Source organism: Myotis brandtii, unplaced genomic scaffold, assembly GCF_000412655.1.
Source record: "Myotis brandtii unplaced genomic scaffold, ASM41265v1 scaffold536, whole genome shotgun sequence".
Classification (NCBI taxonomy): Eukaryota; Metazoa; Chordata; class Mammalia; order Chiroptera; family Vespertilionidae; genus Myotis; species Myotis brandtii.
Genome location: NW_005369967.1, coordinates 3096340 through 3109564, shown reverse-complemented (window position 1 = coordinate 3109564; position 13225 = coordinate 3096340). Strand labels below are relative to the sequence as shown.

Below are 13225 nucleotides of genomic sequence, written 5' to 3'. Positions count from 1 at the left end.
GCCGGTCCCACGTGCTGACAGCGCCAGCCCCGCTCGCACCTGCTGATGGCGCAGAGCGATTGGGGCCAGCTCCAGCAGTGGTGCAGGAGGCAGCTGCTGGCCCTGATTGCCCCTCAGGAGCAGAGGGAGGTGGAGAAGCCCTGAGGGGCGTTCAGGGCTGGCAGTCGATGCACCTGCTGATGGCGCCGGGTGATCGGGGCCGGTGCCAGGTGCTGGCAGCATGTGCGAGCGGTGGCTCGGGCGCCAGCAGTGCATGCAAGTGTTTGGTCTGGCGGTCCCGCTCACCTGCTCCACCATCCCGTTGCAGCTGATGCCCACCATGTTCCACGCATGCCCCCTGGTGGTCAGCACACATCATAGGGACCGGTTGTTTGGTTGTTCCACTGTTCGGTCTATTTGCATATTAAGCTTTTATATATATAGGTAGATATATATTATCTCAATTTGCACAATAAGCCTGGAAGATAGTTGTTGGTATTTCTTTATTTAACAGTCATAACATTGAGGCTAGAGAAGTAGAATAACTCACCCAAGGACATGTGCATGGTGAAATCAGGATATGAATTCAGATACTTTTATTTCAGAGCTTGTATTTATCCCATCGATCAGCTGCCTCCTACATGCCCCCCAACTGGGGATCAAGCCCTCAACGCAGGCATGTGCCCTGACCTGGAATTGAACCGGCAATCTTTTGGTGCATGGGATGATGCCCAACCAACTGAGACTCACCAGCTGAGGCCCTTTTAGCTATTTTTAAGTGTACTGTTCAATGGCATTAAGTAATTCACATTGTTGTGCAACCATTACCACCATCCGTCTCCAGAACTTTTTCATCTTATAAAACTGAAACTCTATACCCATTAAACAACTCCACATTGCCCCTCACCCCAGGCCCAGGAATCCACCATTATTCTTAAAACATAATAATAAAAAAATAAATATATATGTATGTGTGTATATATACTTCAGAGAGGGAGAAAGAGATAGAAACATCAATGATGAGAGAGAATCATTGATCAGCTGCCTCCTGCACGCCCCCCACTGGGGATCAAGTGGAGGGTGAGCAGGAGACAACCTGGGCATGTGCCCTGATTGGGAATTGAACCGTGACCTCCTGGTTCATAGGTTGGTGCCCAACCAACGAGCCACACCAGCCGGGCCCCCATTCTACTTTGTCACTATGAATTTGACTACTCTAGGTACCTCATATAAATGGAATCACACAGTGCGTGTCCTTTTGTGTTTGGCTTATTTCACTGAACAGTAATTGTAACCAGGCTTCTGTTGATGGACATTTAAATGTTTGGGGTTTTTTGCTCTTCAAACGGTGTTGTGCTGCTGGAGCATGTGATTCAGAGTGCTTTCTCAGTTCTGTCCTGTGCTTGGCTGACTCTGAGGAGGAAACCCAAAGCAAATTCTTTCCTTTTGTTCCTCAGCTTTTCTGGGCTGTAAAATAAAAATGTTAAATAATTTCTTTTGTTACAGTATGGTGTGAGGGCCTGCATAGTTTCTGCTTATAACTCATAAACTTTTTGGAAACGAGTACTCTTTAAATATAAAGGTTATCTACCCCTGGACCCTCTGATTACTCCAGTTAAATTGGCTTCTGTTTCTGTTGCTGTGGTCCCTTGTTTTATTCTCACCTACACATTTTTGAGTTTGCTACCAAGGCAGTTGTCTGTCAGATGAATATGCTTTGTCAGTTATGGGGTGGTTTTTGTTGTTGTTGTTCTATAAGGCAGACCCTCCAGTGTACTGGTTAAGAGGGGAAGTATGGAGTCTTAACTGCTTGCTTTTAAATCTTAGCTTAAGCACTTCACTTACTGTGTGACCTTGGCAACTTAACTCTCTGGTGTTTGGCTTTATAATCTATAAACCTATGAGGGTAGAGCTATTATGATCCTCATTTTATATTTGGTGAAACTCAGGCTCAGGGAGATTAGTTTAGAAGCATGAGTAAAATGAAGAAATATACAAGCCTCTATCTGTTAATTTTGTACTTTTGACAGAGACTTGGGCACAAATAAATAGTTCTCTAATTAGTTTAAGATACATAGTAGCAAAAGCAACAATAGGTCTCTGACCTGTGGCCTCAGTGTTGGGAAAACAATAAGAGACTATAGAACTAAAGTCCCCACAGGGTAAAACAAACAACAGACAAACTACTTTGTGTCATTTTTCATTAAAATAAAACAACAAAAACTGAAACCTTTGTTTTAATTATCTTAACTTGTAAGAGATACAGAATTTAGATAACCTTACCCCAGGCCAGAGAACTCATACTTGAAATGGGTAAATTATAAACAAAGAATACTGTGGACTATACTTAGGGAGCATCTGGTAGACAATGAAATACTTTCAAGGAGGAGACAGAACTTGATTTTGACCAACAATGGAAGAAAGAAGGAACTCAAGAAACAAAGGAACTAAAGTTTTTTTTAGGGGAGGAAGAATGAGTATGATTTGACCAATGTATCTTCTAGTGTGTATTTTAATTAGTATCAAAGGAAATATGTTCATGGCAAAAAGTCAAGTAGTACAGGAAAGTATAAATTAAAACATAAAAGTTTCTCAATATTATATACCCAAAAGAACCAAAAGTAGGGAGTTGAACAGATATTTGTCTTAGCAAAGTCACTTTATCCTCTGTAGGTTTCCGTTTTTGGTCAAAAGGGAAAAAAGATGTGACCAACTTCTCAATTCACTAACAAAATTGTTCAGGAAATTAAATAAAACAGTAAATGGGAAGGCGCTGCACATTATTTTAAAATGCAGTAGAATAGAACAGAAGACAGTGAATTAGGAAGGAATTTTCATCTGGAACAAATTCCCACATCTTAGCCAAGGTCAGCGGCTTCTAAATGCAGCCTGATCTCTCTGTTCTCTGAAGTAAAAAATAAATTTAAAAAAATTTAAATTCACTGTTAGCCCTGGCCAGTGTGGCTCTGGTTGGGCGTCATCCCATGGATCAAGAGGTTGTGGGTTCAAGTCCCTTTCAGGGCATATGCCTGGGTTGCAGCTCGATCCCCAATATGAGAGCATAGGGCAAGCAAGCTCCTTGCATGGGAGGCAACTGGTCAGTGTTTCTCTCTCTCTCCCTCTCCTTCTCCCACTCCCTCGCTCCCTCTTCTCCCTCCATCTCTCCCTCCCTTCCTCTCTAAAATCAATGAAGACATTTCCTCAGGTGAGGGTTAAAAAAAATTCACCTTACAAAAGAAAAAGATCTAGTGATTTACGGGCTGTGTGGTACGCCTCCACGTGGAGTGGATGTGCTATAATTTGTGTCTGTTGTATTGAATGGAGGAGGGGAGGCAGAGGTATAGAGCTTCCTATGATTTGCTGCCTGTGTTTGCTCCTATTGTAACCTAAAATTTTATTAGGAATATAATATAGGCTTGTAATAAAAAGTCAAACGTCAATGCCAAATATATAAGTAAAAGTAAAAACCCTCTAATCTGTCCGCTACCTCTTTTTTAATCTTATTCTCTGAAGTGGTAAACTCTGTTAACACCATTGTTAACAGTCTGTAGTTCATCCTTCCAGACATTTTTAATGTGTCTGCAAATATAAAGAATATATAGACTGTCTTACCTAATAATAGACAAACATATAAATTGACCATACCTTCGCTACGCTAACCAGCCAATCAGGAGAGCATGCAAATTAACCCAACAAAGATGGCGGTTAATTTGCATACGTAGGCTCCAAGTGGCTTAGCGAAGCCTGACCGCTCCAGGGCCAGCTCCAGCCGGAGCCCAACCAGAGCGAAGGCCTGGGTCCCGGGTGCCAGAGGCAAAGCGGTGCCAGCAGCCAAAGGAAGGGAAGGCCTATTGCACAAATCTCTTCGTGCAACAGGCCTCTAGTACTATATATATATCCCACATTCAAAGGCTGTTAAATTGCGTTGTTTACCCATATCTTCAGAAAAAAATCCCTTCTACTGTCTTGGTAAACAAACTGCTTCCCTATTTATAATGGTCTGGCCCTCTAGCAACCTCAGTGCGAAATTATAGCTAATTTGCCTACAAACGTCAGGTGGTCATAATAATCTGGCCACTCAGTATATATATTCTTATTCTCTAGGAGCTGGCTCGCACAGTGTAATATTGCTCATCTAATTCAGACTATTGAGAATTAGTTATACAGAGGTAAGAGCTGGACTGAGCTTCATGAGACCTGGGTTCTGTCTAGGTTCTGCTACTGTGACAGGCAGTTCCTTAGTTGTCATTCGTATGGTGTCCACAATCAATGAGGTCACATCAAAGAGAGTGCTTTGAAAACTAGGATGCTACAAATATTTAAGGTCTTTTGTTGCAAGCACTAGAAACCAACTAAGGTTCTGTTAGACTCCCTCCACCTCCCCCACCAAAAAAGATATTAGTGGAAGGATTTGTGGTAGTAAATGAAGAAATATTTATGTTCTCTGGAAAGTCAGGAACAGGGTGAATTTGAGGGTTTCAGTATCTGTATTTATATCTTTCCATTTCTGTATGTCTGTTCAAGATTTAATTCCCGGGGAAAAGTGAGTGGCTTAGGGGCGATGTCTATTGATGATTAAGGGGGTAGAGTCCTGGGTTTATGTGCCCCATCAGAATCTCTTGGGGTTGAGGAGATGCAGTTTTGGAAAGAATGGGATTCAAGGCTGGCAAAACCAAGTGTCAGCCTTGAAATAGCGGCTGTTTTAACCCTGAATTCTTACTCCCCTGTTAAGGAGGTGATGATCGCCGGGTTCTGCTATGGCACATGGAACAAGCTATCCACTCCAGAGTCAAGCCCATACAGCTTAAAGGAGAGCATCATTCTAACATTTTCTGCCTGGCTTTCAACAGTGGGAACACCAAAGTATTCTCTGGAGGTGAGAAGAAAGGAGCTTTCCACATTGGGAAGTTTCCCTGGGGCCGATAATTTACATAAAGGAATGCTAAAATTACTCCTATTTTCCTTTATTGTTCTGTGGAATTCCTAGTTTTCCATAGCTTGTCTTCTCTGCATTACAGTAATTTAGACATGTGTACTAAAGTAATCCATTCATCCCTCCCTGCCTTCCTTCTTTTCTCTCCTTCCTCCCTCCCTCCCTCCTTCCCTCCCTCCCTCCCTTTCTTTCTTCCTTCCTCCCTTCCTCCCTCCCTTCCTTTCTTCCTTCCTCCCTTCCTCCCTCCCTTCCTTTCTTCCTTCCTCCCTTCCTCCCTCCCTTCCGCTTTCTCTCCTTTCCTTCTGTTCTTTTGCTCTCATTATTTCTCTCTTTTTTGGTAGAAAACTTTTTACATTGCAATCTGCTACACAGAAACAAACATATTTGAAACAGTATTTAATCTTACTATGTGTGGTGCACTCTAGTTTTTTTTTTTTTATTCTGTTCTATTTCACTTTTAAAGATTTTAAAGTTTGTGGCTCAAGTCAATCATCTGACCCATGAAAAACATTGTGCTAGGGTACCAGTGGAGCACAAGCCAGCCTCTGGGTGAAGGTTTCCATCAACCATACTCCTTTTTGACCAGCACATTTCTAGCCCTGACCTCTATCCTGCACTGCAGACTTCCCTATGTGTTACCCTTTGTAATACTTTTAGCAATAAAAAAAAAAATTAAAAAAAAATAATACTAAAAAAAAAAAATTAAATAAAACCAAGATGATTATCCTCTCCTGCACAAGTATTCCTCTGATTCCCTGGATTTCCTTTCTCAGTTATTATCCCCATTCACCCAATTATTTATGCTGTTAAGTTTAACTTTAAGCAAGTGCTGCCTGGCCCGTTTGGCTCAGTGGTTGAGTGTTGACCTATGAATCAGGAGGTCATGGTTCGATTCCCGGTCAGGGCAAATGCCCAGGTTGCTCAATCCCCAATAAGGGGTATCCAGGAGGCAGCCCATTGATGATTCTCTCTCATCATTGATGTTTCTCTCCCTCCCTCTCCCTTCTTCTCTGAAATCAATAAAAATATATTTTTAAAAAGGAAAAAAAAAACTGTTGACATTGAAGCATTTTCAACTTACAGAAATGACAATTTCACATAGTTCAGTTTAATAGAAACCTTGAAGTCATTCTCAAACATGCCTTTCTTTCATTTACACATTCAGTTAGTCAACGGCTAGACTTGAAAGCCTCTCAATTCATTCTTTAGTTTCTGTTCTCTTCCTATACCCACTGCCCTGATTCAGGTCCTCATCTTTGGCCTGGACTATTGCAATGTCCTTCTATCATTTCTGCTTTCCGTCTTTAACCCTTCTTCTAATTCATTGCTGATACAAATTTTCTTTCAAAAATAAAGGGGTTTTTTAATTGAATTTATTGGGGTGACATTGGTTAATAAAATTGTATAGGTTTCAGGTGTACAATATACATCATCTGTATATTGTATTGTGTGTTCACTACCCCAAGTCAAGTCTTCTTCATCACCATTTATCCCCTCCTATACCTTCTACCTCCCCCACCCTTTTTCCCCTTTGGTAATCACCATACTGCTACCTATGTCTATGAGTTTAACAATAAAGGTTTAACTATGTGAATCTCTTTGACTCTATAGTGTTCATAGCATAATGTCTAAACCCTAGTTTCCCTCTCTGGCCTAATCTCCCCCTTGCATCTTGTACTCTAGTCCACTAAACCAGGGGTTGGCAAACCGCGGCTCGCGAGCCACATGCGGCTCTTTGGCCTCTTGAGTGTGGCTCTTCCACAAAATACCACGTGTGGGCGTGCATGTACAGTGCAATTGAAACTTCGTGGCCCATGCGCAGAAGTCGGTTTTCGGAAAGGAGATTGACGAAACAAGTATACAAGATGAGTGTGGATGGGAGAGTTGGAAGGGGTCGACCTCAGCGAACGTACCTCAATCAGATTGAGGACGTTTTTGGCAAAGGCCAGCTTAGGAGTACCCTAATTAAGTTAATAACAATGTACCTACCTATATAGTTTAAGTTTAAAAAATTTGGCTCTCAAAAGAAATTTCAATCGTTGTACTGTTGATATTTGGCTCTGTTGACTAATGAGTTTGCCAACCACTGCACTAAACCATTTGCTATCTTAGGTGCCTTTGTGCCTTTTGCTCATGCTATTCCTCCATGGGTCATGATTATTTGTCCAGTTCCCACTAGTTTCCCTAAGTCTCCCATTAGTAAGAGTTTTGAATAATTTGAGTTTCTGTTCAAATGTCTCCTTCCCCATAAAAACATTCCCTTCTGCCATGTAGTTTCACCCTGCTCATGAAGGATATAATTGCTTCTTTATCTGTGTCCCCATTTGAAGCATATTGATACAAGATATCCTGTCTTGTACACTGTTAATTATTTGTGCAGTTGGACTGTGAGTTCCTCAAGGGCTGGGCAGAATTCTTATATCCCCAGCACCTTGGCTGTGCCTGATACCTAAAAGGCATTAATTAGTATGGGTTTGATTCACTTGATATGCACCCACAAGAGAGTTTATAGCCAGGGATTTAAGATGGTCAGGGTCACTGCTAATTTTACTTTTGGTTGTGCTTTCAGCACAAAATGGGAAGTTTTTTACTTTCTGTCTTTTCATATTTAGGTTATTAATTTTTTGCTATATAATCTTTTTGAAGGTAGCATTACACATAATCATGAATGTAGTGTTTTTAGATTTCTTGATGGTATAAAAAATGCAAGAGACAAAAGTTGTGGATAAAAACTTTTTCATTATTTAGAATCATATAGTCATCAAATTTTAATGCTATAGATGAGGATGTGAATAGTAGCAAACATCTGTTGGGGATTCTGAATGCTTTTACAAATGTGCTCTTATCCTCACAATAAACCTATAAGTAGGTACAATTATTACACATTTTGCAGATAAAAAACAGGCATCGAAAAGTCACAAATACTATTCAAGGTCTCACAGTTAATGAGTGTTTGCTTAAAAAAATAAACTTTAAAAAGCTAGCTTGAATTGATTTGCCCTTGATCATTTACTTTTTTCCTTAATAGCCATAGCTTTTTTTTTTTTTTTTTTTTTTTTTTTAACATTGTCCACTGGATAAAACATTTTGGAAACTTACAGTTAGTTGCTATTATGCGTTTTGAAAGTCTCTAAAGAATGTCCTATTCTTAAATTATTTTTATAAGTATTTTTCTAATTAACACTTCTAATTTGTACTAACATTAACTTTGTTCACATTTAATTTTCACTGAAAATCTTAAAATACTAAATTGTAATATGGATAGGGATCACTTTGTAGGAATGACCAAATGTCTGCTTTTTTCCCCTTACAGGAAATGATGAGCAAGTTATCCTCCATGATGTTGAAAGGTAAATAAATTGTTGATATGAGAAGGTGATTGATTCTGTTTTTCATATGAAGAGAGGCAAATATTTCTTTACACCACAGTAGTTTTTGTTTTTTGAGAAAAAACAAACAAACAAACAAACATGAAATCAGCTGTCCTTTTTGAGTGCTTTGTATGTATTAATAAATTTAATCCTGCCCTAGCTGATTTGACTCAGTGGATAGAGTATCAGTCTGTGGACTAAAGTGTCCCAGGCTTGATTCCGGTCAAGGGCACATGCCTGGGTTGTGGGCTTGATCCCCAGTAGGGGGCAAGCAGGAGGAGCTGATCAATGATTCTCTCTCATCATTGATGTTTCTCTCTCTCTTTCTCTCTCCTTTCCTCCCTGAAATCAATAAAAAAATATATTTTTTTAAAAAACTAATAAATTTAATCCTTACAATAACTCTATGAGGCTATACTATTACGGTCTCAATTACAAATGAGGAAATATAAGGTCATGTAGTGCTAGGATCTGAACTTAGGCAACCTGGCCAAGAGCTCTTATCCACTGTGCCAGACTGCCAGTATATCCCTCTTTTACCCAGCTGGCATCAGACCTGGCTGCTTTAAAGCTTTCCTTTGCTTTTTGGAAATCAAGCAGCACCCCCAAATCTGTACACAAGCAGATGCATTCTGTAGTAAGTGAAAACACGAAACTCATCTGTTGAGTCACTTTTAAATATGCTCATTTAGCACCAAAAGCAACTTACTATGAAATCTATAAAAAGTCTCTTTAATGTACTTTTATTTTTTTCAGCTGAAAGTTGAATACCTACTTTTATTATTATTATTATTGTTAATCCTCACCTGAGGACATTTTTCCATTGATTTCTAGAGAGAATGGAAGGGAGGGGAGAGACAGAGAGAGAGAAACATTGGTGTGAAAGAGACACATCGATTGGTAGCCTCCCACAGGTGCCCTAACCAAGGTTAGGGATTGAGTTTGCAACCTAAGTATGGGAGCCCTTGACTGGAATTGATTCTGAGACCCTTCATTCCACAGGCCGATGCTCTATCCACGGAGCCAAACCTGCTAGGGCTTGAATACCTACTTTTAAAGGAAATATAATACTCTTTGGGTTTAGTTAAATTGACTTCCTCCTGGAAATGAAAGGGAATCTTACCCTAGGAACTAGAGTAGAGGGCTGGGAGTCTGGCTGTTTGTGTGTATGTGTATATGTTTACCTGTGTGCCTCTCTCTGTTCTCTGTCTCTCAGCAGTGAGACCTTGGACGTGTTTGCTCACGAAGATGCAGTATATGGCTTGTCAGTAAGCCCAGTGAATGACAACATTTTTGCCAGCTCCTCCGATGATGGCCGGGTTCTCATCTGGGACATCCGGGAGTCTCCCCATGGAGGTAGGTTACTTGTAAAATGCTGTTGGATTGTGTTGAAGGGTTTGATATCAAGTTCATTGCAGATCCAGTTTCTGACCTGAGTAACCTGGGTGGGAGTGATTTAAAGGGGGAGGAAACTCTCACATAGGGGAATAGATATGTGTTTCTGAGGTCCCACCTTACCCCTAAGTAGTCAGAAGTGAAGCCGCTTGCCAGTCCTTTCCAACCACAAACCCTTGTACCCATAGTAAACAATGCCGTATCTTGGTGTTTAGTCGCCTCAAGGAACAGAAGATGTGGTGCTTCATTGTGGAGCTTAGCAAGCACTGGCCAGCTCTATGTGTGGCTCTGGCGTGCACACATTCTTTGTTATTTACGGAGAAGGGGGTGTTAGGCACTTTCTTGAATCCTAATTTCAGGGGCTTGTTATTTTGCTGAAAGAACTAGAGAACCTCACCTTCACTGTGTATAAAAACTTAAGATGATGTCACATACACTGTTTACAGGGGATTATCTGGGTGAGTTCCTCCTAATGTTTTCTTTGAGTCTCGGGAGTGTACAATGAAGACATGAATGTTGAAGTTCTCTAAACTTTTTCGGGGATGCATCTTTTCAGCTCATTTCCTGCAGAGAGATTTCTCTCTGTACTGTGCCTGGCTTCAAAGGCTCTTTCCTCCAGTGCCATCCCTACCCCACTCTTGGTGCTGCTTTGTCATGATTACACCTGTGTACATAGAGTTATTTTCCTGCGTGTCTGGCAGGATCTGGGTATTTTTATTATTCTATATTCTGAGCATTTAACATGCTGGGAATGTTAAATGCCCATTATTGAAGCTTGTTCTTAGGGTCAGGCAAGTAAGGTAGCTGCAAGCAGCAGCTTGGGAGGTGAAATTTTCCTTTGTCTGAACCACCTGCTGGCTGAGATGACTGATTTCCTTCCACCCCACCCCCACCCCTGTGAAGTGTCACATATGGAAATTACAGACGGAATACTTTCTATTGCTTCTAAACAACTTCCACAGGAGTGTATCTTCCCAGGTAGCAAGTAATTCCTTCCTCACTTGGAGCCAGCTAATATATGCAGAGGTCTGCATGATTTCTAGATGAAGTTGATCAGGAGGGAAAACTGTACTATTGTCTTCATTTTTTCTCGTTGTTTTACATTGTCTTCACTAAATTATTTTTTTTTTTGGTTTTTTTTTGTTTTCTTTTAGTTTCACTAAATTTTTTTATAGTTTTAAAACTTTTAAAAAATATGTTATTATTGATTTTTAGAGAGAGGGGAAGGGGGAGAGAGAGAGAGAGAGAGAGAGAGAGAGAGAGAGAGAAACACTGATCAGTTGCCTCCCACATGTACCCTGGGGACTGGGGACTGAACCCGCAACCTGGGCCTGTGCCCTGACTGGGAATCGTACCAATGATCTTGCAATGAATGGGATGACGCTCAACCAACAGCCACTCCAGCCAGGGCAAAACTTTTAATTTTTAAAACTCATAAATTTGGATTAAGGTATAATAATCTTAGCAGTTAATTGGTCGTGAATTTTTTCAGCTCATGTGGAATTCAGTTTTACTTACTGTAAAACAGCTTACTTACTATTTACAGTAACTATTTCTGTTGTATCACAGAATCTGAATAGGGACTATATGTATTTTTGAATATTATAGCTTAAAGTTTGTTTATATGTATTTAAGTTGCTTTTTTCTATGTGCAGAAAGTGTGTGCTAGGATTTGTGGGAACCTTGTGAGTAAGGGTGACCAAGTTGGGGTTCTAGCCCATTGGTGTGGTTATTAAAAGGTGTGCTCTTACTCGCATTAACGTTCCCGCTTGTCTTCCTGCCCCTGGCCCAAATGTACTTGAAATGGACTGATAGTAGTTTCTTTCTTCACAGAGCCTTTTTGCCTGGCAAACTATCCATCAGCCTTTCACAGTGTCATGTTTAACCCTGTGGAGCCCAGGTTGTTGGCCACAGCCAATTCAAAGGAAGGAGTGGGACTCTGGGATATTCGAAAACCTCAGAGGTGAGCCTCTTTCTCCACTTCAACTCTCAGGTAATGTGATCAGCCAACAAAGGTTGTGAGAACCTATTTGGCAGTTGATCTCAGTTGGACATCTAACGTGAACTAATATCTCTGCAGTCAGGGGAGCCATGTTCCCAAGGGACTGGCAGTGTGAGAAATCACACCCCTTGCTGAGGAGGAGTCTGGACTCTGGAAAGGTCAATTCTAGGCAAATAAATGATGTAGTAGTGAGAACCTCCCTTCAGTCCTGCCTTCTGTCTTCAGCCCAGTTTTCCTCAGATGGCTGAGAGCTTTTGCTTTTTTATCTCTTTTACTTATATGTTTCCAATGTTTGTACATCATGGTCTGAAGTCACTCTCTCTGAAGGTAACCACAGTGAATGGTTTCTTATGTATCTTTCTGAAACATAATTTACTTCATATATTGGCATGTATGTGTGTCCTTTAAAAAATGTAGACTAAAGGAATCATGTAATAATGCCCATTGTTCTCAACTCCCCCCCCCCCAATTAATAATATATATTGAAGCTTTACTTATATTAGCACTTACAGATCTAGTACATTCTTTTAATGGCTACACGATATTCCATTTATATGATAGACCCAACAATCAGGGCTTTTGTTATAGACAATGCTGCATTGCACCTGCTTGCACATCTACTTGGCCTACTTTTGCAGAAATATCTGTAGGGAGTAGCTTTATCAAAGGGCGTGTGTTTCCACATTGTTCATGAAATTGTCAAGTTATCCCACCACCACCAAAGACTGTACTGGTTCATAAGGCTACCAATTGTGCATAAGACCACATGTTTCTCTAGACTCTCACCAATACTTAAACTGTTGCTAATCTATGGGGCTGGAGGGGGGGGGGGGATATTATCTTGTTTTGATTGTTTCTTCAGTAATGGGTGAGGTTATGTGGTTTCTTTTGGTATCTATAGTTTTCAAAGCCCATATGGGAGAAAAGTCATCTAATAAGGCTAATTGGCAATCTTGATAGATTCCTTTCTTATGAACAGAGGAGCATAGTGCTGTGAGGACTGGGATGTTTTTACCTGTTTCTTTAAACTCTTCTGAGATTCTGTGTGAATTTATGGGTATGAAGCAGAGAAGGGGCATGACATACTCTTGCGGTCCTGTTCTTCATCCACTGGTATTTTGGGATTAAATTACAGATCTTTTCCGTTTGAATTCTCTCAGTACATGTTGGTGTAGGGGGAAGAAGAAAGGGCCTTTTGTCTTTTCCATGCAGGATTCATTATGTTGAGTTGCAATACATGTTTTGTCTCCTAAACACAGCTACCTTGAAAGTCCAACCCAGATCTTAGGGCAATTCGGAATCCCCTGGGAGGATAAGCTGGAACCGGATAGGTCTATTTCAGGGATTCTTAAAGTCTAGGGAAAGATTTTTGCCCTGGCCTGGTGGCTCTGTTGGTTGGAGCGTCATCCTGTACACCAAAGGGTTGCAGGTTTGGTTCCTCGTCAGGGCACATGCCTAGGTTGCAGGTTTGATCCTCGGTCCTGGCATATATAGGAGGAAACCAGTTTTTTTTTTTACTATCTCTCTATCCCCCCCTCCCTCTCT

General features: G+C 40.8%; 1 protein-coding gene and 1 long non-coding RNA gene across 4 annotated transcripts in view; one reads left to right on the top strand and one right to left on the bottom strand.

Moving 5' to 3' along the window:
• LOC106728111 overlaps window positions 1-4774 on the bottom strand; it is a 12756-nt gene extending 7982 nt beyond the window's left edge. The window contains exons 1-2 of the long non-coding RNA XR_001364362.1: window positions 4700-4774; window positions 2306-2313 (exon numbers count right to left, since the gene is read on the bottom strand). This is a non-coding gene — a long non-coding RNA (uncharacterized LOC106728111). The remainder of the gene's footprint in view (window positions 1-2305; window positions 2314-4699) is intronic.
• DCAF5 (DDB1 and CUL4 associated factor 5) overlaps window positions 1-13225 on the top strand; it is a 98079-nt gene that overhangs the window by 22339 nt on the left and 62515 nt on the right. For all 3 annotated transcript variants that reach the window (XM_014549135.1, XM_005877930.2, XM_014549134.1), the window contains exons 2-5: window positions 4712-4855; window positions 8226-8262; window positions 9500-9639; window positions 11512-11641. In XM_014549135.1, the coding sequence (XP_014404621.1) occupies window positions 4744-4855; window positions 8226-8262; window positions 9500-9639; window positions 11512-11641 (419 nt within the window). In that variant the 5' untranslated portion in view covers window positions 4712-4743. The remainder of the gene's footprint in view (window positions 1-4711; window positions 4856-8225; window positions 8263-9499; window positions 9640-11511; window positions 11642-13225) is intronic.